This window comes from Dermacentor variabilis, chromosome 2 (assembly GCF_050947875.1).
Source record: "Dermacentor variabilis isolate Ectoservices chromosome 2, ASM5094787v1, whole genome shotgun sequence".
Classification (NCBI taxonomy): Eukaryota; Metazoa; Arthropoda; class Arachnida; order Ixodida; family Ixodidae; genus Dermacentor; species Dermacentor variabilis.
The window spans coordinates 91,695,065-91,716,649 of NC_134569.1; the positions used below are offsets into that span (position 1 = coordinate 91,695,065).

General features: G+C 50.6%; 1 protein-coding gene across 4 annotated transcripts in view; it reads left to right on the plus strand.

Annotated features, from left to right (window-relative positions):
- LOC142572297 (growth factor receptor-bound protein 14-like) overlaps positions 1–21,585 on the plus strand; it is a 281,008-nt gene that overhangs the window by 127,802 nt on the left and 131,621 nt on the right. The window contains exon 1 of one of the 4 annotated variants that reach the window (XM_075681291.1): positions 7,324–7,408. The exons of the other annotated variants lie outside the window; for them this stretch is intronic. Within the exon in view, the coding sequence (XP_075537406.1) occupies positions 7,362–7,408 (47 nt within the window). The 5' untranslated portion in view covers positions 7,324–7,361. Of the gene's footprint in view, positions 1–7,323; positions 7,409–21,585 lie in introns of those variants that run through there. 4 annotated transcript variants of the gene reach the window in all.

A 21,585-nucleotide genomic window follows, 5' to 3' on the forward strand; every position in this document is an offset into this window, starting at 1 on the left:
CTGTGGCCAACGTATACGCAAACACACACGCCGAATTAGCAGAAAGAACTTTAATGCATGCCGAAAAAATCATTCGAAAACATTGTACTAATGGGACTATAATTCTTTCGTATTCCCACACGTAAGCAGTCTTAAATGTTCCTGCGGAATTTTTTTTTTCTCTTTGATGGCGTACCAACTAGCCCAAACCGAAATGTAACACGAAACTATTTGATCATCCGCTTGTTCTTGCCCTTTTATCGCGCACGCTTTCGTTTTCTTTCTTCTTTCGTGTGTTCCATAAAAAAATGTTCGGCAGCATGTTACACTCTCTGTAATGCTTGAATGCGAAAGCCTCCTGCACACATGGTAATGCATTAAGTTATACAGTCGGGAACAGACTTCTTGCAAAACGTAACTAGCCTCAGTGTGAAGTACACGTGTGACGCTTTCAGGTCGACGTCCTCAACGACACATGTGAGCACTTAATGCACTACCTAAATAAAGGCGCAGCATGCTTGTCGCCAATAAGTGTTACAAATGTTTAACACAAGCCGAACAAAATTATGTTGCATCCTCTCAGCAGGGGACAACAGCGCTCGCTGTCGAACGCCTTGCTTCCGCCGCTTCGCACGTCGCACCTCGTTTCTAGCTTGTCGAGCATCCTCGGCGGTAGCGTGCTTCCGACGCCTAAAGCGCAATCCGCTAGTCCCCGGGCGAGCGTCCTCCATCGCCGTCTCTGTTGCTTCGCTGTCGACTGTTGCCGCAACCGCTGCCGCCACCGCATGACGTCAGCGACGTAACACCTGTTTTTCTGTCTGCGTGCGTTCCCCTCTCCGCCCGCCTCTCGCTCGGAGAAGGTCACGTGGGGTTTTGTACTACATTTTGCGTCTGCCGTGTTTCGCTCATTGTCAGCGCGCAACGAGCCACTTAAATGGACACTAAAGGCAAGTTATTAAGTAAAGCTAAAACGATAGATTAGTGCTCGAGAATCTCTTAGGCGTCAATATTATCGCACACAGAGCCTTAGTAATCGAGAAATTGAAGTAAATGCGGGACACGATTAGAGACTCCCCCAGGACATTCATGTACTTGCCCGATGACGAAGGGACTCCTCATTTAAACTGTCCCTAGTACTCAACCACTCGTTATAAAAGCTTAACCGTATTGCGCTAAGACGAAAGAAAATGCTATTTTTGCAGCGTTATTTCATTTTGAGAAAAAAGAATTCATTGACATTGCCCTTGACAACGACGCGGGCGGTCGGACGGTTTCGTTTTCGCTCGACTTCGCGCCGCCTGCGCTTTCACGTTTCAGTAGTTTCGTTTTTTCGTTGTGCTGCACTGGTTTTGCTGGCTCACGGAACTCGCACAAACTGCAAGTAGCAGAGAAGTCCACTTCTATGCGTTGTCGCGGGATGGCCGAACGGTCCACGCCACTTGACCAAAAGCAGCTGCAGCAGCGAATACACCGCTCTGTCTTGGCTTGATTTCACCATGGCCGCCCGTTTGCATTTTCAGCAAAAAAAACAGTACCGCCGTCTGTCGGGCGCCGCTTATTTACTGACGGCAGCAAAAGGCGGTGATGGCGTATGAAATGTTACCACTCTCCGATTGGGTGGCGGATTTGAATAGCGATAAATGCATTTGGACCCTTCAGATTTAGTTTTCTCGCAAACTCAGTCATTTCTTGGCGCGAAACAAGCGTCGCGAGGTTTCTGGAATGTTATTTAAGCAGTCCACCTCGACTTAGTATTTGCCTTTTGTGTCCCGTTAAGGCTCTTGCCTTAAAGGCCCCTCCCCTCACCAGTCCACACAGCAAACTTCGGTTTGTACACTGGAAGTTGTTACGTGTTCTCTGGGGAGTGTTCTGCCGCAAAAATTGTTCAAATCGGCTCCCCATTAATAGCCGAGATATAAATATTTCAGTTCCGCGAACTCACGATTTCAGGAGGCGAGATTCACCGCAAATATGTACGCTCTCTCCACTTGCCCTGTCTAGGCTCAAGCGAAATTCCTGTCTTGCGTTCTCCCGTACAGGACCTCGATGATTGCTTGGCGCATACGTCACAGGCCCCGCCTTCAGTTTGCCCCCTCGCTTTTTTGCGGCGCGGCGCACTTCCGCTGACGGCGTCGCGCGCGAACTGTTGCGATTGTCTCGTTTCGTGCACCGCAGGTTTTTGCGCGCTGTGCACGAGGACACCTGACTAGCAATACAAGTCAGTGCTGCGCAAATACTGAGGCAGACACCAGCGGATCACAGAGCATGATCCCGCGCTAGAACACGGTAGAAAATGACATAGTTTCGGTTTCGGCGCGTGCGCCTGCACGACGTGATAGCAAGCAGTCAAAACGGAAGTACATCCCTCTTGCTGCGGTGCGAAATAAAACAAAAACATGCAGATATTTGGTTTGTGTGTTTTATTATTTCTCGAAGTTTTGATTCGTCTATTCTAGCAGCACATTAACGAATAACAGATGTTGCCTTGAATAATTCTCGAAGTCACGTGTCACCACGAGCGACGGTACAGCGCGTACACGTGTACGTAGGGTACTAGCACGTGTACGTCATGCTCAGGCTTGGAGCGTGGCCGCCGCGAGGAGAAGGGAAAAATGCGTTCGGTTTGAAATTTCAGATCTTTCCACGGCGCGTAATACTTTGCAGACATGATCGTCATCGCGCATTGTATGCTCTGTGTTTGTCAGCTCAAAATGGCCAGACCTGGGGAGGGGCCCTTTAAAAGTCAGTTTGTGGAGTTATGCTTCCCACGGAAGCAGCGTGCTTCACCGCAAGCACAAAGTCCTTGAGGCAAAGCGGCTATGCCTAGTGAAGTACCGGGTTTGAGGACTAGCCGCTGTCAAGCGATCCTTCCTGATTCACTACACTTGTCAGTTATCGCAGGCAACAGAACTAACACTGTCAGTTCCCATATGAGCTTAAGTTTGGATTCGTGAGTGTGCACACTGACGTGTGGTGTTTTCGTATTTTCGACAGGAAGAAAGCGTTATTGTTCGAACCGTGATGACGACGAAAGGGTAAGCCACTTAAGCAAATTTAACGAACAAAAGTAAGAAGCAGAAGCTACACTCGGCGTATATTGCTGTTGAACAATACGAAAGTAAATAGATGATAGCTTTGGAAATAGAACCCGATTGTGTGGTACAGCGCAACGCTGCCGCGTTTGCTGTGCTCGTAATGCCTTCCTGGTAGCGAACGCACTCATTGCAGCATACAAGGACACGTCAAACTGTGGACACGTATACGTGGACTCACCACAGATTCAGTTCGCACCAGGGCCGATGCTGCACCGCAAAGAATAACGAGACCAAGTAACCTCCTGCGAACTTCGTACATGCAAAGCACGCACATCGCCGTAGGTGCGTGTATTTTCTTGTGCTCTTTTTTTTTTCCTCTTTTTTTACTTCTTAGCGCCGCTTTTCAACCAGCGGCGCTTCCACAGCGTCTGTACGCTGATTGCTAAACGCGGAAACGGGGCACAGCGTCGGTGCCGCCCGTCTGTCTAAAGCTGAGTTGACCTTGGTGTCATAAAGCGAGCGCGAGATAACCATTGCCGTTCCGGGTACCGTGCGAGACCGCGCTTAGCGCACGACGTCGAGGCCCGCCATCGCCGCCTCGCGGTCCCGGCGTCCCGTTCCCACCCCGCGCCTGCGGTCCCACACATCCCTCACCCTCCTCGGTGTTGTGTGTGCTGCCACGGGAGCCGGTCGCGTCGAGTCGGGCGTCCTTGGTGGGACTACTGCGTCGCGCCGCCGGCGCGACAGCATGCAGCTTTTCTTTCGCTCGCTGGCTGGCTCCGATTTAGACACCTGCTCCGCATGAGGTCCAAGGGCGACCCGCCGGAGTAGGGCTTGGGCCACGGTGACTCCCCTCACGCCTGTCGCTCACCCTCACCAGGCCGCGGAACTGCTGAGACATGGTTCGTGCGCGCGCCGTGTTTGCTCGGGCCCACACCTTTCTCGCTCTGTCTCGCGGTCGTGCTCATTCTAGAGGACAACTCGTGCCCGCGTGTATACCGTAATCCTATATGGGGTCCTATACAATAATCTGGCAGTAACCTGGTCGTGGAATGATTATGCATGGTGGCTGCACTCGTTTCCGTGTCCATCGTCCGCACAGTATGGAAGCGCCGGAGCACGCGCTTCAACTCCACTGTGGCATTATTTTATTAGGCGAAGTATATAGTCCGCATGTAAACATGGACGCGACAGCGTCGCGCCGCCCGCATATCGGCGGCGATAGCGCTCTATGCGATGCCTTGGTGGATTGATACTCCGGACCGGGTGGATATAGAGGGACGAGTCTTATTCCCACTTGGCGTAATTGGCTGAATCGGAAAGGGAGGAGGGAGTGGATTTGGACGCAGTGTGCGGAGCCGAATTTGGCGCATATACCGCGTTCTTGCTTTCTACTGCAAACCGCAGACGCGCCTTCGCTGGAAGATTGTTGAACTGTACGCATGCATCTAACTGTGTGTTTTGCAGTTTCCGTTATCACTCCTCTCCCTTTCTCTCTCTCTCCAGACGCGTGCTATACAAAGCGTGCGGCGCTCGCGTTCCGCAGACATATACGATTGACGCTTGAAAGAGCACCTTGTACGGCGCTTTCTAGTGATCGAAGAGTGGCCACTCTAGGCTTTTCGTCTACTGGATAAGCGCAACATGCATGAGACGTCACTACCGACCAATCAATCGGCCAATCGATCAATAAATTGTGTAGCCACAATCACACGTCCTCTGTATACGCGCGCTTGGCGAGCTTAGTGGTTCTCGTGATATGATTACTGGGTCGTTTGGTTGCAAGGTGTGTGTGTGTGTGCGTGCGTGTGTGTGCGCGTATATATATATATATATATATATATATATATATATATATATATATATATATATATATATATATATATATATAGAGAGAGAGAGAGAGAGAGAGAGAGAGAGAGAGAGAGAGAGAGAGAGAGAGAGAGTCTTCGACTTTTTCTGTAGAAGAGTTCTGGCAGGCATGTGTGCGCCTTTTCATGTCGGCTGCGTTTTCTTCTCCTCCTTGTTCCCAAAATACCGGTTACCTAGTGGTAGGAATACCACATACTGCTTACATTCACGAGGTCAAAGAAGTAACGCCGCTCGCGAGTTTTCCATTAGACCTGTACCGTGTATGGTCGGCTTACAGCAAGGACCACCTAATCTTACAGAGCCACGAAAAACGCATGTGTGTAGTCTAGGGTTCGCAAGTGTAACGCTTGTTCTGTGCGCCGCGTTCTTCTCTTTTTACGCTGTACGATTTTTCGTCCTTCGAGGGCATCGTATGTTTTCGCAAAGATCGTGGCACCATCCCTCCGACGGAAGGACTGCAGCCGATTCCTTGACTTCAACCGCCGCCAGCTCTCCCCCAGTGTCGCGTGCGAGTGTTCGGACGTATAATCCAGGGCACTGCGGCGGGTCGCCGCACATTAACTTATTAATCCGCTTGCATCTGGCGGCGCGACTCGAGGGTCGCCGCGCGGGCGGCATTCCGATTCGATTCCCCTCGGACGAACAAAACGAGGCTGCATAAGAGGCGAGCACCAATAGTCAAAAAGGTCTGTTTCTCTCTTTTCTGGCACAGTTAATAACGTACTGGGATAGATAAAAAAAAAAGAAAACGAGATGAAGCGAGGCTGGGTTATGATAGCCTGCTGAAGTATAGCGAAATCGGGAAACACAGATCTCGGCGGTTAAACTTCTTCTGGCGATTCAGAGCAAAGTGTAGAAGGCGCGCCGCTGGAAGATTAATCGGCGCTATTTACCCGAGAAGCGCCGGCCTCGGCATTTACTTTTATTTCAAGTAATATTTTGTGACCACTTCTTACATATGCACAGCGATATGTGTATGCAGCGCGCGTTACATTTTTTTTTTTTTGCCGATTGGTTTTGCGTGCTCGGAAGGAAAGCGACGTCGATGAAAAATATAACGGGCCGTTATCGTAACGATATATCTAACTAATCGCTACGCGCGCGCCCTCCCTCAGCGCGCGTGTTCATGTTTCTGTGGATTCGTTTCTCGAAACCAGGCTTTCTTAGCGGCGCCGCGTGGCCTTGGCGGCTGAAAGGATGGAGAGAGAAAAAAAAAAAAAAAAGGTCAGAGTAACTTACCCCGGTTTTAACGAGCGCTGAAGAAGGGATGGCTGTGCGTGACCCAGATCTGTTTAACTATCGCTGACCGCTAGGGGCGAACGTCGCCATGCCCCTTTGTGGTTCTTTTTCCCGTTTCCAGTATTGTCCTTCAGAAGCTTTATACGCGCGGATTCAGTAACGGGCCTTCCCGCATAATCTGAGGGCTGCGATTCTTTTCTGTAATTATTATTCCATAATCTATAACTTTCTTGCTGGTCGAGTTGGCACATGGCTATGTTTTAGGAAGAGTTGCGCCTACGAAACAACAAACAAAAGAAAAAAACGAGGTGGACGAAAAGCCGAATATAGCCGTAACTGAGGATCACTTGTAACCCAAGGTACGGCGTCACGATTACGCTTAGATAACGTGACAACAACTGATATCATTCCCGCCTTTTGTTTGTTCTCCATCTTCTCCATGTATAACGCCCTGTGAAGCAGTTCTGACGATATAGAGCTCCTCATAGCACCGTAGTAGTCAGTGCGGCGTGAATTAAATTTCTTTGATATGCTCCATTCCTTCCAGCAGCATAGAAACATTTGGTCGTCTCAAGGGTTTAGCCATTTCGAGCTCTTGAGTAGAATTTGACCACGTGACGCACATAATAATGCGCCACCAAACCCCCTGGTACAGAGGTGATATTGCATTCTTCCTCCATCGGAATGCGGCCGCCATCACTGGTAGTCGAACCCTCGTGTTCGGCAGAAGGATGCTATAATCATCGAGTGACCGCGGCCGGTTGTGTAAACTTTCTTTTTGTGTGCGCCGACCTGGTTATAAAGCGATATGCTTTGAAGACGTTGCTTGCCTCATTTGAAACTCGCGCCTTGTTGTGGTAACGGAGCCGTAGCGGACGTCGCTGTCCCGACAACATTTCGCGGAAAGCCGTACGAGACAGAACCAATTAGCTTTGATACCGACTTTAACTTTCGTTGATAACAGCTTTCGCTAGCGTCTGATGATGGCAGCTGCTTCAGAACTCGCATGCCCCGCGTCAAATTTCGCGCGTTGTCAAAGCCACGACTGCGGTGCCTTTTTCGCCGGACTCCACCAGCCATCTGGTAGCGAGTCGAATCACTGCGCTCGCGGGGAATTCCAGTGACGCGCGCGCGACGGGGAGGGCGCGGTGGTGCGATGCCTGGTTGGTGCTGCCATCTATCTCAAGCAGGGCGCACCTGTGGGAACGCCGGTAACGCCGCGCGGCTTCGGCTGCTATGGACGCGGGGGCCCATTCAGTCTGCAGCCGAGTTCTCGCCAATTTGTGAGTGTGAAAAACTTTTTTTTTGTTTTATCGCTCTCTATTGGCTTAATTCAGAAGGCGATCGGTTCCACAAAAGTGCCCGTTACCCCATCGGAGCCGTTAGGGCCCACTAGTGTCCCGAAATATATGTTAATACAGCGAACAACTCAGTGTTGTCACCCGTTCGGTTACCAGGCCGGCTGTTCCCGGGTGCTAAATGACTTGCATTTGAATGCCGTCGATCTTTGTACGTAGTACGTGGTTACGTACAGTGTAACGGCTACTGCACCTTTGCGTTAGCTAGCTTTTTGTCGCGATGCGAAATCTCTGCCCTCCCTAGCTGAACTACCAGCGCAGAGCTGTCGTTTTCCGCTATAAGCGACCCCTTTTGAAGCATATTTCGTGTTTTATTAACACTTTGCTGTTGTCGTTTGGTTGAATAGGGCTTCGCGATGTTAGTAACGTCATTGACCCTTTTTGGGCGTGCGCTGGTTAAGACTGAAGCTTGAAAGTGTGGTCAAAAATAGCATTTGAGCCAAAACCAAAAATCTGTCGCCCTACTGCTTTCGTACTTTGGCGCTTTGGCGACGACGCGCCAACGGAGTGTTATTTGCTGCTCGGGCCGTTGCGCACATTATCGCCAAGACCTGGACGTACACGCTCACTGTCACATCCGCGCACTTCACGAGGAAATCGAGAGAAAATAAGGCCGATCGAGCGCCTTCCATCGCCTTTTTCGCCCGCTATGTTTTTAGTGCTGCCCACGTATGGGAATCATACTTCAGACGTGAGGGTGTTCCCGATGTTAGTTGCGCAGTTTCCACGGAATGAAAGGGAGTCCTCCGAATGAGCTGGCTGTGAATGCTGAATCTTGCAGAATCGGTCTTGGGATGTAGCTAGTGTTTGTGATTCTAGCGTTAACGCCAAGCTTGGGGCCAGGCGCATGCAGTGTGCGCGTGCATGTGGCCTCTGGTGGCGGTGGTAACGGTATCTGCCAAAAGTGGCGCTACGCCCGATCGGCAGTTTCCAATTTTTCCTATGCTAGTTTCTTGGCGCTCCCCTTTCACCGCCAAAGCTCTAACACTGCAGTGTAGGTGGCGTTGGTGGTGTACGAGCAGGGGCTTTAACGATCAGCGGATAGGTTTGAATATCTTTATCGGCAAACGAGTGACGGGCGCTTGTGCGGGTGGCATAATTAGTTATGTACCGTAGTGGTTCCACTTCCATATGTGGTGTGAGTAGCGCGCGCTCGACACTGTTGCTGGCGCTTTGTGGCAGACGTTGGAGGACGAAGAGAGAGATAGAGATAACGTTTCGCCGCCTTTTCCTAGTGTTGCGTAAATGCCTGTATAGCTTAAATCCTGTAGTGTTGCGGAAAGGCGTTTGGTGGACGCTTACCAATCGCACGGCCGCACGTTTGATTTATTCCGGCGTCGCGATTACGGAGTCTCTTCTCTGAGCGCGCTAATGGGCCGTATAAACGAAAGGAGCTGCAAACTGTAAACGAAAATAAAATATAGGCGTCCATAGCGGTGTGGATTAGTGCGCAAACGGACGCAGCCGATATTCTGTTTGACATTAGGATGAAGAAATGAAGTTGAGGAGGCCATGTATTGCGTAGGGCAGATAATCGTTTGGTGCTAGAAATGGTGCCAAGAGAAGCGCAGTCGAGGACGCCAGATGGTGTGATGAAATTTGGAAATTTGCAGGCACAAGATGACGTCAGTGACGCAAGACAGAGGTAATTAGCGGTCACTGAAAGAAGTATTCGTTCTGCAGCGGACATAAAATAGGTTGCTGCTGCTGCTATGAGGATAATGATGATAGACGAACAAGGCGATCGTAAATGTTGCTAATGGTTTAGGGAGTAGTCTGTCTTCAGAAGCGATGGTAAATGTTGTTGCTAATGGTCTAGCAAGTAGCCTGGCTTCAGATGATTCGCCCGCGTACACGTAACCGCGTCCTGCAGGCCATATAGTTTGCTCTTTTTGGTATAGTGAATTCGAAACAGCTTAAAGCCCCATCATTGGCAGTCGTTCCCGCAGCTGTTGCGTTTTTCGTGATTTAGAATTTTCGCTTCGCAACGTCCGTTCGAAGTAGGTCACAGCACTCGCGCTACATCAGGTGGGGTTGCGCGTGTAGTACTCTCGACGCGGCTTCCTCCTCCTCCAGGAATCCTCAGCTGTTCTGCGCAGTTAGGAGTGAACGCCCGGCTGTCGTGTTCACCTGCATCCACGCGGCAGCAGCTGTGATTTTGTCATTTGTGCCTGATGGAAGCGTAATTACCACAGATCGAAGCGATTGCGAAACTCACTTACTCGTTGTGTGCGCGGATTCGGAGAACGCGCTCTTACGCGCGCTGTGTTGGCATTCCGCCGATGGTCATAATAGGTCCACGCGGACAAACCTCGAGTGGGACGGCGGTATATGCGACGTTGTGGCGCCGGCTCCGGAGTCCCCCTGCTGGTTAGAGACGCAGCCGAGATTCAGGGGCACCTAGCAATGTTGACCACGTGTTGCGCGTACGGAGCGGGGGTACACGCCTCTACGCATCCGGGCGGCAACCACGTGCATCTTGTTTCGAGCGCTGAGGAGAGCCCGCTTGGTGTCGAGTTATAACTTGCAGTGCGCGCCGTAGAGAGAGGCGCGGTGCGCATGCGGAGACCGCGTTCGGAGAACGTCGTTTTAAGAACACCGAGTCCGGATGCCGCCAGCGGTCATTATTTTTTTCCACGAGGAAAATCCTTCGGGGGGACTGCGGTACGCGGTGTTGGGACACCAGTGCCCGAGCCGCCTGCTGGCTAGAAACGCCGCTGAGGTGCGAGGTGGCCTCAATAAATCGTGCGTGCCTGGCGTGTTTGCCGAGGCCGTCACTGACCACGTGGAAATAAGAGAGGGAAACGAAGTTGTGGGAAGAAGGAAAACATGGTGGTTTTCCAATGCATTTACTTTTGAAAGCAAGGCCATCCCTTTGGGTTGTGGCTTAAGCAGACTTTCAACTCTCATTGGCACTGGCTTCCGTGGGATGGGCTAACGGCCCTACCGCCCTTTTTCTTTGTCTCTGTCACCTATAACAATCGAGACGAGGTGCTTGTTCATCAGTCTAGGCTCTAATCACTAAACCTGATAGACCAGTAAGACTCCGTACGATGCAATGCTAGTCTGGGCCGTAACCACTTAGTGGTAGAACAGTGAGACTCGGTTGGTCGTATGTAGTGACAGTTGTCCTAGGCTCTAACTTAAGAAAAAGTAGAAGAGTAAGGCGCTGTTTACTTTTGTGGTTTGCATCAGTGTTCTTTTGCTAACTCTGTATTTGACTCTGTAAATGTTTTCGTTGCAATATATCTTCAAGTTTTGTTACCTCCAACCTGCCTCCTGCTTCATCAACGCCGATAATCACCTTGAAGAATTTTTGGTCGACTTCAACGAGAAAAGAACAGAACTTAACTGGGATTGTGAGTAAAGCAGGAAGAAAGAAGTTCACAGTTCGCACAACTTCTCGAGAAGAATGAATGGAACCTATATGGGCTCGATTTTGTTTGCAACGACTACACGAAGGTAACAGAAAATGAAGCCAAGGAACGCACAGATGAAAGTGGTCGTGCGTTTTTTTTTTTTTTTTTTTTCTAACGGAATGTGGAACTTACGAGGAAAAAACGCTGGCTGCGAGCGCTATTCGCGAAGGCAAGCTTTCTCGTAGAAACGCGGCCTCTTGATTGGGTCGATCTCCTGTTACTGTTTCACGCTTGTAATTCAGTCTGAGAAGAGGTGACGTAAAAGATTCGTACCGTTGGTGTTTTTCTTTTTTCTTTACATTGCATTTGTTTTTGGCTGCCGTTCTCATAGTTCCAAGGATTAACTTTGCAATGAATGAAACACGAGGTATGAGCAACTTTGGTGGTAGAGGAGTGGTTGGGTATGCGCGGTTCGGAATTTGCTTCGAAATTCTTTTTGCCGAAGCGATCGATGTCCGACGCCGTACTTTCTGCGACGCGGGGCCCTTAAAGCTATCGCGTTAAAAGTACCAATTAATCTGGCACAAAAGGCACTCGTCTGCGGCGGGAGCCGAAACCGTGCACACCTTCCGTGTTACGCGTACGAGGTTCTGTAATACCGGTGCAAGTGCCACTGAGCTACCTGTGAGCTTTTAGTGGCCTTCCGTTAGGTCAATGTACAAGGACCTTTACGCTTAATTAGTTTCCAGCGCACGCGTCTACGTAGCACTGACCCCTAGCTCTTTTTCGACTCCGTCCTCCATCTGGAGTACCTCGAACCGAGACAGCATTGCTGACGGTGGCTTGGCGACGCTTTCGCAAAATCCTCTGGCAGCTTTCGGAGCAGACAATACTAGCTGGAATGTCGGCATATACGGTCGTCACAGCAAGTCGGCCAAAGCGCTGTTGAAATGATGGTTAGCCAAGCTTGTTGGTTGTTTCCGTGGTTGGCGCTATTGAAGTTTCTATCGTTTCTAGCGTTTCTTTCTTTCCCCGGCTACTCTTTCCGTCGTTATTTCCCCCCTTAGTTTTCCCTCAGGGTAGGGTAGCGAACGAGAAGCCCACTTTCCGATTAATTTCCCCTGCCGTTCCCATCTGAACTCTCCCTGTTTCCCTAGCGCCAGAGTTCGCACCTTTCGTTGCAATGAACCCCTGCTGCGTAAATTTTTGCAGCCGGCTGTACGTACTTCTAGCGTGTACGCGCCTTGAACATTTATCAGTTTTTGTTGTGCCTTGTCCTCTGCCCCGCGCAATTTACGGCTTCGTACGCACTGATACACCTCTGTAGCTGGGCAGTTCGTCCCTTGACAACGGCACGAATCGATAGATGGTTTCGACAGCGAGACGAGACGGTGACATTCTCGCGCCAATCTCGCAACCATTGCTCCTTAACCATCAGCAAGGCTTGGACCAGTGGTTAACTATCGATTATTACGCGATTACCTCGGTTGAAATAAATACGCATGTGTTCCGACGACGTAACTCGAAACGCTGTAGCCTGCGCGTCAGAGACCTTTTGGAATTCGGTTCGCTGAAATGCCTTGTGTATCACAGTGACCTTTCGTCAGCGTGTACTATAATTGTCCTCTAGCTGTAGACGGACACGTGTCTCGTCGTCCCTGAAGAGACGATCCGTTGTACTTTTTTTTTTCTTTTTCGCAACGTAATGGCTTTATCTCGATTGGAAACGCCGTCGTCATATCCACGAAAATGGCGGTACTGCAGTAACAGAATCCACGTCGTTGCGAAATAAGCGCCTGCTTGACGTCGTGTCCTAGTTACTGCCAATCTCGTTCGTTTTGCGCAGTTTCGTAAAAACGTAATGTAGTTTAATATTTAACCTTGAGGATTCGCACAGCGTTTCTTTCTTTTTTATAGTGTGTGTGTGTGTGTGTGTGTGTGTGTGTGTGTGTGTGTGTGTGTGTGTGTGTGTGTGTGTGTGTGTGTGTGTGTGTGTGTGTGTGTGTGTGTAGCATTGCAGAAGCGGGTATTTAATCTTGAATGCTTAGATAACCTCGGCGCCTGCGCAGTAGATGTGCACGGGCCCACCGTTCCGCATGTCGCTCTATACGAGTATTTCCACCTTCGACAAACGTACAATAAACTCCGCAGTCCGCAGAAGATGACTTGTGGTTGGTGGCGCAAGCGCCTTTCTATACGCACGTCTGCCGGGCATTTACAAAGCGTCAGTTGCCACTTACAGCTAGAATACTACAGAAGAGTGTGGGACTCACATGGGCGTTTTCGTTTAACAGCGAACCGCATGCATGGTGCGTCCAGTAATGGTTTCGCTAATTTGCCAGTTCAGCTGCGCTTCTCGAGGCGGGGGGGGGGGGGGGGAGGGATGGAAGGGCTCTCAGTGCTCTCAGCACTGAAGGCCGAAACATACGAACACGCGTGAGAGCAACACACAAGACAAGCAGATGCGCAAGCTGCGTAAGCGAAACTTTTCTTGTGCGCTTCGCCAACTTGACGCGTGAGGCGAGAGGACGCGCGCGTCTATATGCGGGAAGGCTGGAATTCTCGTCACGGCGTGAGGAGAAAAAGAGCGCGCAGGGCAGTAGTAGTACAGGAAAAGCATCAGAAAGCGATCCCCCCCTGCTCTTGCGTAACCATAAGTGCGATAGAATATCGATTACGGGCAGCTGGAAGCATCGCGCCGGCGAAAACGACAGTTCCTCCGTCGAACCTACACGGCCCCCACCGTACGTGCGGCGTGACATTAGCGGGCCGATAGAGGGTTGTTCGTGGGCCGGCGACCTGCAATAGTCGGGTCAAGTGATCGGTGTTAGTTGCGAAACTCCTCCAAATTCTCCGCGTGCACGCTTGTTTTCTTCAGAGACAAGCGGTTTTCCATACGTCAGCTGCCGTTGTCACCTTCATCGTACTCCGCATCCCCCATCCGACCGAAGCTGCCTGCTCCTACTTCGATTTATTCCATTTTCAGCTACTGCTCTGTCTTATGCGCTAGAAATCACTTTCTGCGTTTCTTCATTTATTCAGCCTGCTGAATGTCAAACATTGATTCCTGAATGTAGGAGTTTTTTTGGAGCGCAACTTCAGGAGGGGGGGGGGGTTAGAATGTCAAAGTGAAACAGGGCAAAGCTCTTTTCAATTCGTTCTCGTTCCATTCGTGGGGCAGGTTAGCGCTGCTCTATTGATGCTGTTTCGCCCCCCTCCCCGCCCTTTCCTCTGTGCACACACGTCTCTCGGTCGTCGCAATTTCAGCCGCGATGGCAGCTCACGTTGCGCAGTCTCTGCCGAGAAGAGTGCCGCGGTAAGGATGCTGCACGGCGGCGTACACGAGAAACGAACCGGACGGGAGAACCGCGGCTCGTTCCCCCCCGCACAATCTCCTCGTCGACAGCAGGGCGGCTTTCCCGCAGCGCTTGGAAGACACGTGGCAAATGTGCGCCTTGCGTCACCGGACGGCAGCAACGCGCTTCGTGACCGCCCACGGAACACGAAGCAGTGCTACGCAACTATCTCTCTTTCTTTCTTTCTCTCTCGCTTTCTTTCTTCTTTATTCTGTGTTCTTAGCGAGTGATTGGATGTGTGCGCGAGTAGCTTCTGCGAACGGGTGCGTGCGGCTGAAGCCCGACGTGAACCAAGAAGAGAAAATTCGACAGCGAGAAGGGAAGGCGGAGCGGATTTGGAGACCTGGAGAACTCCTTTCCGGCGAGTCCTATCTCGCCAAATTAACGTGCGATCTGCTCTCCAACGTGTAGTATGCAGTTCTTAGAGCGCGGGAGACTGGGCAAATTCTTTTCTTTAGCTAGGTAATAACGTTTGCGCTTCCTCTTTTTCCAAGGAATCACAGGTCTGAAAGTCTTTTTTTGTTTTGTTTGTATGCTAGTGAAAGTTGATGCTGATAGAACTATTCATCTTTAACCACTGAAGGTTTATGCTTTCCACTTCCACGAAACGAAGCACTTGTCCAGTTTCTTACGTTTCTCACGCCTCACTTTATATTTTTTCTTGGTGCATCTGCTGAAACGTTTGTGGGTTGTGATGATGCAGCGTGACCATATGCTTGCTTTTTGTCAGGTTTCAGAACCGCGAAAAGCGCTGATGTGGCTCCTCTTCTGCAGGCTATGACTGGATACGGCACTAATTGAGGATAATTTTGCGGCGGTTCCGATTTTTCAGGGTTCTTTCGCTTCTTGCATCCACATCGCTTGTGCCGCCGTAATATGGTGCGAGCCATCCGTGCTCGTATCTGGCAGTAGCATGACCCTACTGTAAGTTTGTTGTCTCCTTGGTACGCAGAAAGAAGAAAACTAATAAAAAATGTTTAAAGTGTAAATTGACGGTTATTACGATGACGTCACCATTTAGTCACTCCAGTTCCTGTTAAGAAACCTCCCACTTTCCGCATGCCGGATTCGCTCCTAGTCGGAGGCCGTTGACTTCGTTGGAAGCCTCTGATTGCGGCTCCTGTTGTGCAAGTCGCAGCTGCCAGCTCTAGCGTCATATATGTCGCATTTTCCTCCCCATCTGCGTGCTGACAGGTGTATATCAGGCCTCGCGCGCGTGCGCGGAAGGGTTATACAGATGTAGCGTCGTTTTTCATTTTGTTTCTCTCTCGTCATTAACTTCTTTTTCTCTCTCTCTCTTCTGTTTTTGGGGTCACTCCACAGCAACAGCTGGTTGGCAGCGCAGATTCGTGCCCGTCTGCACTATGGGGAGAGATCCAAACAACCACTCGTCGACATCACCGAGTGCTCGAATCACAAGCTCGACAGTGTTTCGGACGCCTCCTGACGGGCGCTCCTCGACTTCCTCTTTCCCTCTCCTCCTCTTTTTTCGTCTGCTCGACAAGAAAAAGAAAAAGTCTTGGACAGACATCGCGCGGCTTGGCGGCGGAGGTCGCGTGCGCGTGTAACTTTCTCTTGCGCTCCTGAATGGTGTCGGGCGTGTCCCCCCCCCCCCCCCCCCCGACCCGTTCGTGCCTTCGTCGCTGGGCATCCCGACGTTCCTCGAACGGCGGCGTGCTCGTGCCCGGTTCCCGAGTTCGTGCGGCGGACAAGTAGGCAGCGATGACCTTGGGGCCGCCGCCGTCGCCGCCGCTAAAACGGCACCGGTGTCGGTGCGGGCACGCCGCTCATTAATGCCGCGGAATGTCGTCGCGCACGTTTTCTAATTGCAGCCGTGTGTCTGTGCAGCCAAGCGCTATTTTCTTTCCTTCGTTCTTTGGTACTCGGACGGCGGTTGCTGCGCGCCCGCTTTCTCCTCCTCCCCGTCTGCCGCGCACGCCGACCCTGGTGGCGACGGCACCGGCAACGAGGACTAAGAAAAAGAGCCAGGAATAACGAAAGAAAAAAGAAAGGGGGTTCTTCATAGGGAAAGGCGGACTGCGGCGCTAATAGTCGGACGGCTGAGGAAAGGGCTGCAGCTAACGGAACCTTGCGAGTTCGTACGCCCACATTCTGCGCCTCCTGTTCGAGTCGTGATGTCCGCCCGTGGCCGTTCACGGCTATGGAGTCTCCGCTGTTGTGAGCGGCAGCAGCGGCGGCCACCGTTCATGGTGGCTCTGTATGGCATTGATCTCGCATAAGAAAAAGACGCGGGGTCCTTTTGGAACTGTTAACACCAGTTGTGTTGACGATCTCATCGCGGTTATAGGAGACTGCTCATATGCGTTTCGGAGACGTGTCAATTAACCATATATCTAGGGGACGCTTGAAAGCGTTGTGGAGACGTGCCAGTTTGGCATAGATTTAGGGGACATGCTTCGATAGCGCTTTCTGTCATTTTCTTCGCTTGCATGCGCTTCTAAGAGGTCGAAGGTGATTGTGTAGTTTTCTAAAGGTGTTATAAAGAGAAGCAATGTTGTTTTATCTTTATCCGTCCTTACCGTACGCATATATATATATATATATATATATATATATATATATATATATATATATATATATATATATATATATATATATATATAGCTTCCTTAACCCCCTGTTGTGTTATGGTTCTACTTCAAAATGCCGCGCGGGGTAAGGCCTGACCAAGGCAGCTCGAGGAGGAGGGATCTTCCTTAACGATTTCGCAAACCTCTAATCACAATTCCGAATTTTTTTCTTTTGCTGATCGGTTCCGAAGAAGACTCGGGAGGTCAGGGTCTCCTGCATGCGCGAAAATTTTACTCCGTGTCTGTTTCCACAAAACGCGCGTCACCAATATTCAGATCGCACGTTGGTTACGTGACGTTTCGCCAAGCAGCGGCGGTACACATACGGCGGTGCTCCGCGGAGCGTGCTGTCAGTCGCGGCCGGCGGATGACGTCGTACGCTGACGTCGCCAGCGTGCTTGTTACGTTCACCTGGCCGATCAACCGAGCCTTCCGCCGCTCCCGATCGCACGCTGTGGGCGAGCAGGCGTATTGTCGCTTTTCTGTGCGCGTGTCTTTACGTATTCGTCTTACGTATTCGGTTCCGGGACGTACCGTTTGCGCTGCGAAGGAAGTGGGCGGCCAGGTATACGCGATGCGAAGCAGCTGCGTGACCGTGGGAGCGGGAGGCTCCAGGCGAGACGTGGCAACCGAGTGCGAGGTTTTCCACGCTCGGCTGGTGGGCTTCCGTCACATGCAGGCGCGCGTTAGCGTGCGCGCACCGTTTTATCGTACCTTTCTTTTATTGCCTTCCTGTTTTTTTGTCATTGCGGGCATCGGCATTCCAGCAGGACCGCGGAGCGTCCGACAGGCTTGGCCCGACGGTCCCGATGTGGGAGTCGCCCGCTGCGCGCTGACGCGCGCCTTGCGGGACCTAAATAAAGTTTTTTCGACCAACCACCGGCGCATTCTCTCGCCCACCAGCACCGGTGTAATCTGGGGCCGCAAGACGAAACCGGGCTACCGCGAGCTCCGTATTCTATACGCAAGAAAGGTTGCAGCATTTCCTGAGCATTTTCTGGCCTCTGTAATCGTATGTGCGTCACTGGCTCGCGCATGCAGTGAAACGCGAGAGTTGTGTAAGACTGTGCGGAAAGCCGGACAAAACGCAATCCAATTAGTGCGCACGAGCTAAAGAAAAAAAAAAAGAAGAAGGAAAGAAAATACGCATGTGGCTGGCACAGCTCAGCAGCAAGGAATGAAGCGAACGCTCTCGTGGACACGTGCGAAAGCGGAAGGCCAAGATACTCCGAATAAAGAAAAAAAAAGAAAAAGGCGTGGGTTGCGTAATCACGCACCCTTAAAGCTCGCGCGAATCGCGCCGCCGTACCTTTTGGGCAATGAATATTTATAACCGAAGTCCATCGCGCGCGGCCGTGCTCAAATGGTCGTATTTCAAGGACTTCGACTGCGTCTCTCTCTCTCTCTCTCTCTCTCTCTCTCTCTCTCTCTCTCTCTCTCTCTCTCTCTCTCTCTCTCTCACTCACGAGCTGTCTCCGTTCGATTGACCTTTCAGCCGCGATCAATAGGGTAATCGATCGATTGATTGTTATGCAGCGCCGTGTTCTTCTGCTTTCGGTGAGAAAGGCCGAAGGGAAGTCTCTAAAGAGCGTCAAGTGAAAATCGGGAGCGAACGGCCTTTTCTGGCTGAACGGTGCTGCGCACGACGACTTGAGTCTGCACGTTCGCGCAAAGGGGCCCCATTATCGACAACCGGCTGCGAACATGTACCATATATATATATATATATATATATATAGCGGCGCACTCTGCTAGATGCAAACGACCTACCGTATTTACTCTGGAATAGGTCCACGCCCTATATTACTCAACTCTCTGAGAAGTAGGATAGCGTAATACAAATATAGGTCGATCGATATCATTTTACAAAAATGAAAAAAAATTGCGAAGGACTTCGAACATGACACACAGAGCGCGTCTTTGTTTGCCGTTAGATCGCGGCTACTAAATCTCGCTGGTCAATAATGCCACGAGTTGCGTCCTCGTCGGAACTGCCAGAGAAGTTGTCCTCGTCGTCGGATGCCTCGCAGGCATCCTCGGCGCCCGAAACGACGTCGTCATCGGTGCCATCGAGTGCGTTGGATATTCAGCATTTCTTAGAGCCAGTCAGATAACCTCCAGGAGGACTGACTGTCGAGCTAGTTGGTCTTGCGTTATAATTATACGTTATTTATCTGCGTTAAACTACCGTAATTATAAGATCATCTCCAGACTAGCTTTACGGCGGGCACGGCGGAGAAACTCCGTTAGCTTGGCACTTCTCCTAGTGTTCACGAATATAGGCCGATAGTTCATTTTGCGGAACATTTCAAAAAAAAGAAAGAGAGAAACAAGTCGACCTATATTAGAATAAGTATACGGTAGCCAAAGCCGCACTCTAAATTAGCGGTCGAAGAATAACATTTCGTTGTTATGAAAATTCATTGTGGTCCGTCTTAACCGGGCTAGTGAGTTCGTAACTCCACATACGCACCGACGTAGCCCATGTGCCGTTGACGCTCTCACTCTGAGCGCGAAGTCGCGGGTGCGACTCCTTGCGGCCGCCGCTCCCGCGTTCCGATTTGGGCGCAGAAAGAAGAAAAAAGGAAAGAAAACTTTTATTCATCGAGGTTTCTCTGCTTCTTGGAGAACCCCAGATGGTCGCAAATGAACCGCGAGTCCTCCATTGCGGTCTCCCTTATAGTAGCCACTGCGTTTCGTAGCTTTCATAAGATTCCTCCGAGATGGGAGGCGAGACGCGATCCCGGAGGTCATGCTTTGCTTTGCGACACGAATATTCAAGATCTACTGGAAAGAAAAGAGGACGAGCTTTGCTTCTGGTTGAAAATATGAGAGAAGCTGGTCTCCGAAGTTCTCGAAATGAAATCGGTCACGTCAGCGTCTTAGCTTCTCTTCTGGATGGATGGATGGATGGATGGATGGATGGATGGATGGATGGATGGATGGATGGACGGACGGACGGACGGACGGACGGATGGATGGATGGATGGATGGACGGACGGACGGACGGACGGAAGGACGGACGGATGGATGGATTCGTCGTGCAAGATGCGCCTCCGCATTGTCAGTATGCCATCAGCACTGTTAACGGTTGTTTCAGTTACGACCGTCACACATGCTCTACTGCGTCGTCATGAGTAAGCAGGTATTGCAAAATGATGTGCGCAACGAAACGTGAGAGCAGTTTCTTTTATCTCTTTAACGAGGCTATCGAACTCTCACTTCTATAAATGCGACGCACAGCCTCACGTATATATATATAATCCCGTTGCTGCCCGCAAGTTCTTTTCTTTCACTCTCTCTCTCTCTCCCCTGTAGAAGTGCGTGAAATGACTTTTGCTGGAGAACCGTGGGGTCATCAGTCGTGCAACGAACTTAAATCGTCGACTGTTCCGCAGCACCTATTCAGGCACGCGGGAGTTCAAAGAATCACCTTGCCGAGACATACGGTATTATCTTATAAATAGCGGCGCCCTGTTATTTCATCGTTGCGAAACATTTAATGTGCAACGGGGAATGTACATTTAAGCTTCTTTTATGTACGTATGCCACGCAGCTTGTTGCTCGGGAAGGCACACTTGAGCGCTGGGCCGCTTTCCTTTGTGTTTGCGATGCATCTTTTCAAACGCTAATTTCGCTGAATCGCGCGCTTGCGTGGCTCAGTTTCTCGCTGCGCCCGCCGAAAGATTAATGGTGTTGCGATCGAGGATTTCGCTTTGGCTGATGTAGGCGTATGCGCGCGCCGTGCGAAGGCTTTCTCCCCGTAAGCGGGGGACAGTTTGCGTACACGCTGCTTTCGGTTGCAAGTCGCGTTTGTCTTTTCTGACTTCGAGAAAGGTTGGGTAAACACTCGGGCTCGCGCAATCTTGCGCAGGCGCGCTTTCGAAATGTCACCACTCTGTTACGATCCGCGGATTTGCAGTTGGAGCGTTTGTCTATCGGTTTCAGTTCCCGCGATTGAATCGGCGACGCTCATATATGTGCGATGTATGCGGTGCTCGTTTCCCAGAGGAGCGGTTCACGCATGCGTGTGTGCTTGTGATACGTGCGTGTACGCGCGCTTATAGCGACGATTTCAGCTTGCTTGCCTGACTCCCTGTACACACTGCAGTCCATTCTTCACTGGAAAACATAAGTGTGTACAGCAAGGGTGAATGTCCCTTCTGGCGAGTGTATGACGATGAGCTGTTAATAAAATTAATTAGTATTACACGGGATAAAGCGTCACAACGAACACGAGAAAGAAAATAATGTAGTCAGCAACCCATAGCTTCCCCTAAGGAGCTACACGAACATTCAACAACAACAAGAACAACAACAACATGTATGCAAAAACAAAAAGAAGCAGCTTCTGTAAACATAGCCTATATGGCTATAATTTATGATCCGTTGGAAAAAATAAAAAGCACTTTGCGAGGTCTACAACAGCAATTTGCGATTACAATATCAACACGGGGAGAGGTAGCTTCCAGAAAACCAAGAATCTATCTCGAGCTACGGTATAGGTACAATATTTGATTGACATTTAATCGGGCTAAACGTATTGTTACAGATATTTACGACTCTAACGTCTTACGACGGAGTTCAATATAGCGGTTCCGTCGTTCTGATGCCGCGGTGACGCTGCTTCGGTTTCCGGACGCAAAAGGCACGCACGCACTTCGACGCGACTCAGACTCGAAACGCAGGTGTGTACCAAGATATCGTCGCCCGTTACAAGTAGTTACTGGCGGTCTTATTCGGAGGCACAGCACGAGAGTGCGCGGTCTGCAGCGGAAGGGCACTGCGTGTATAGG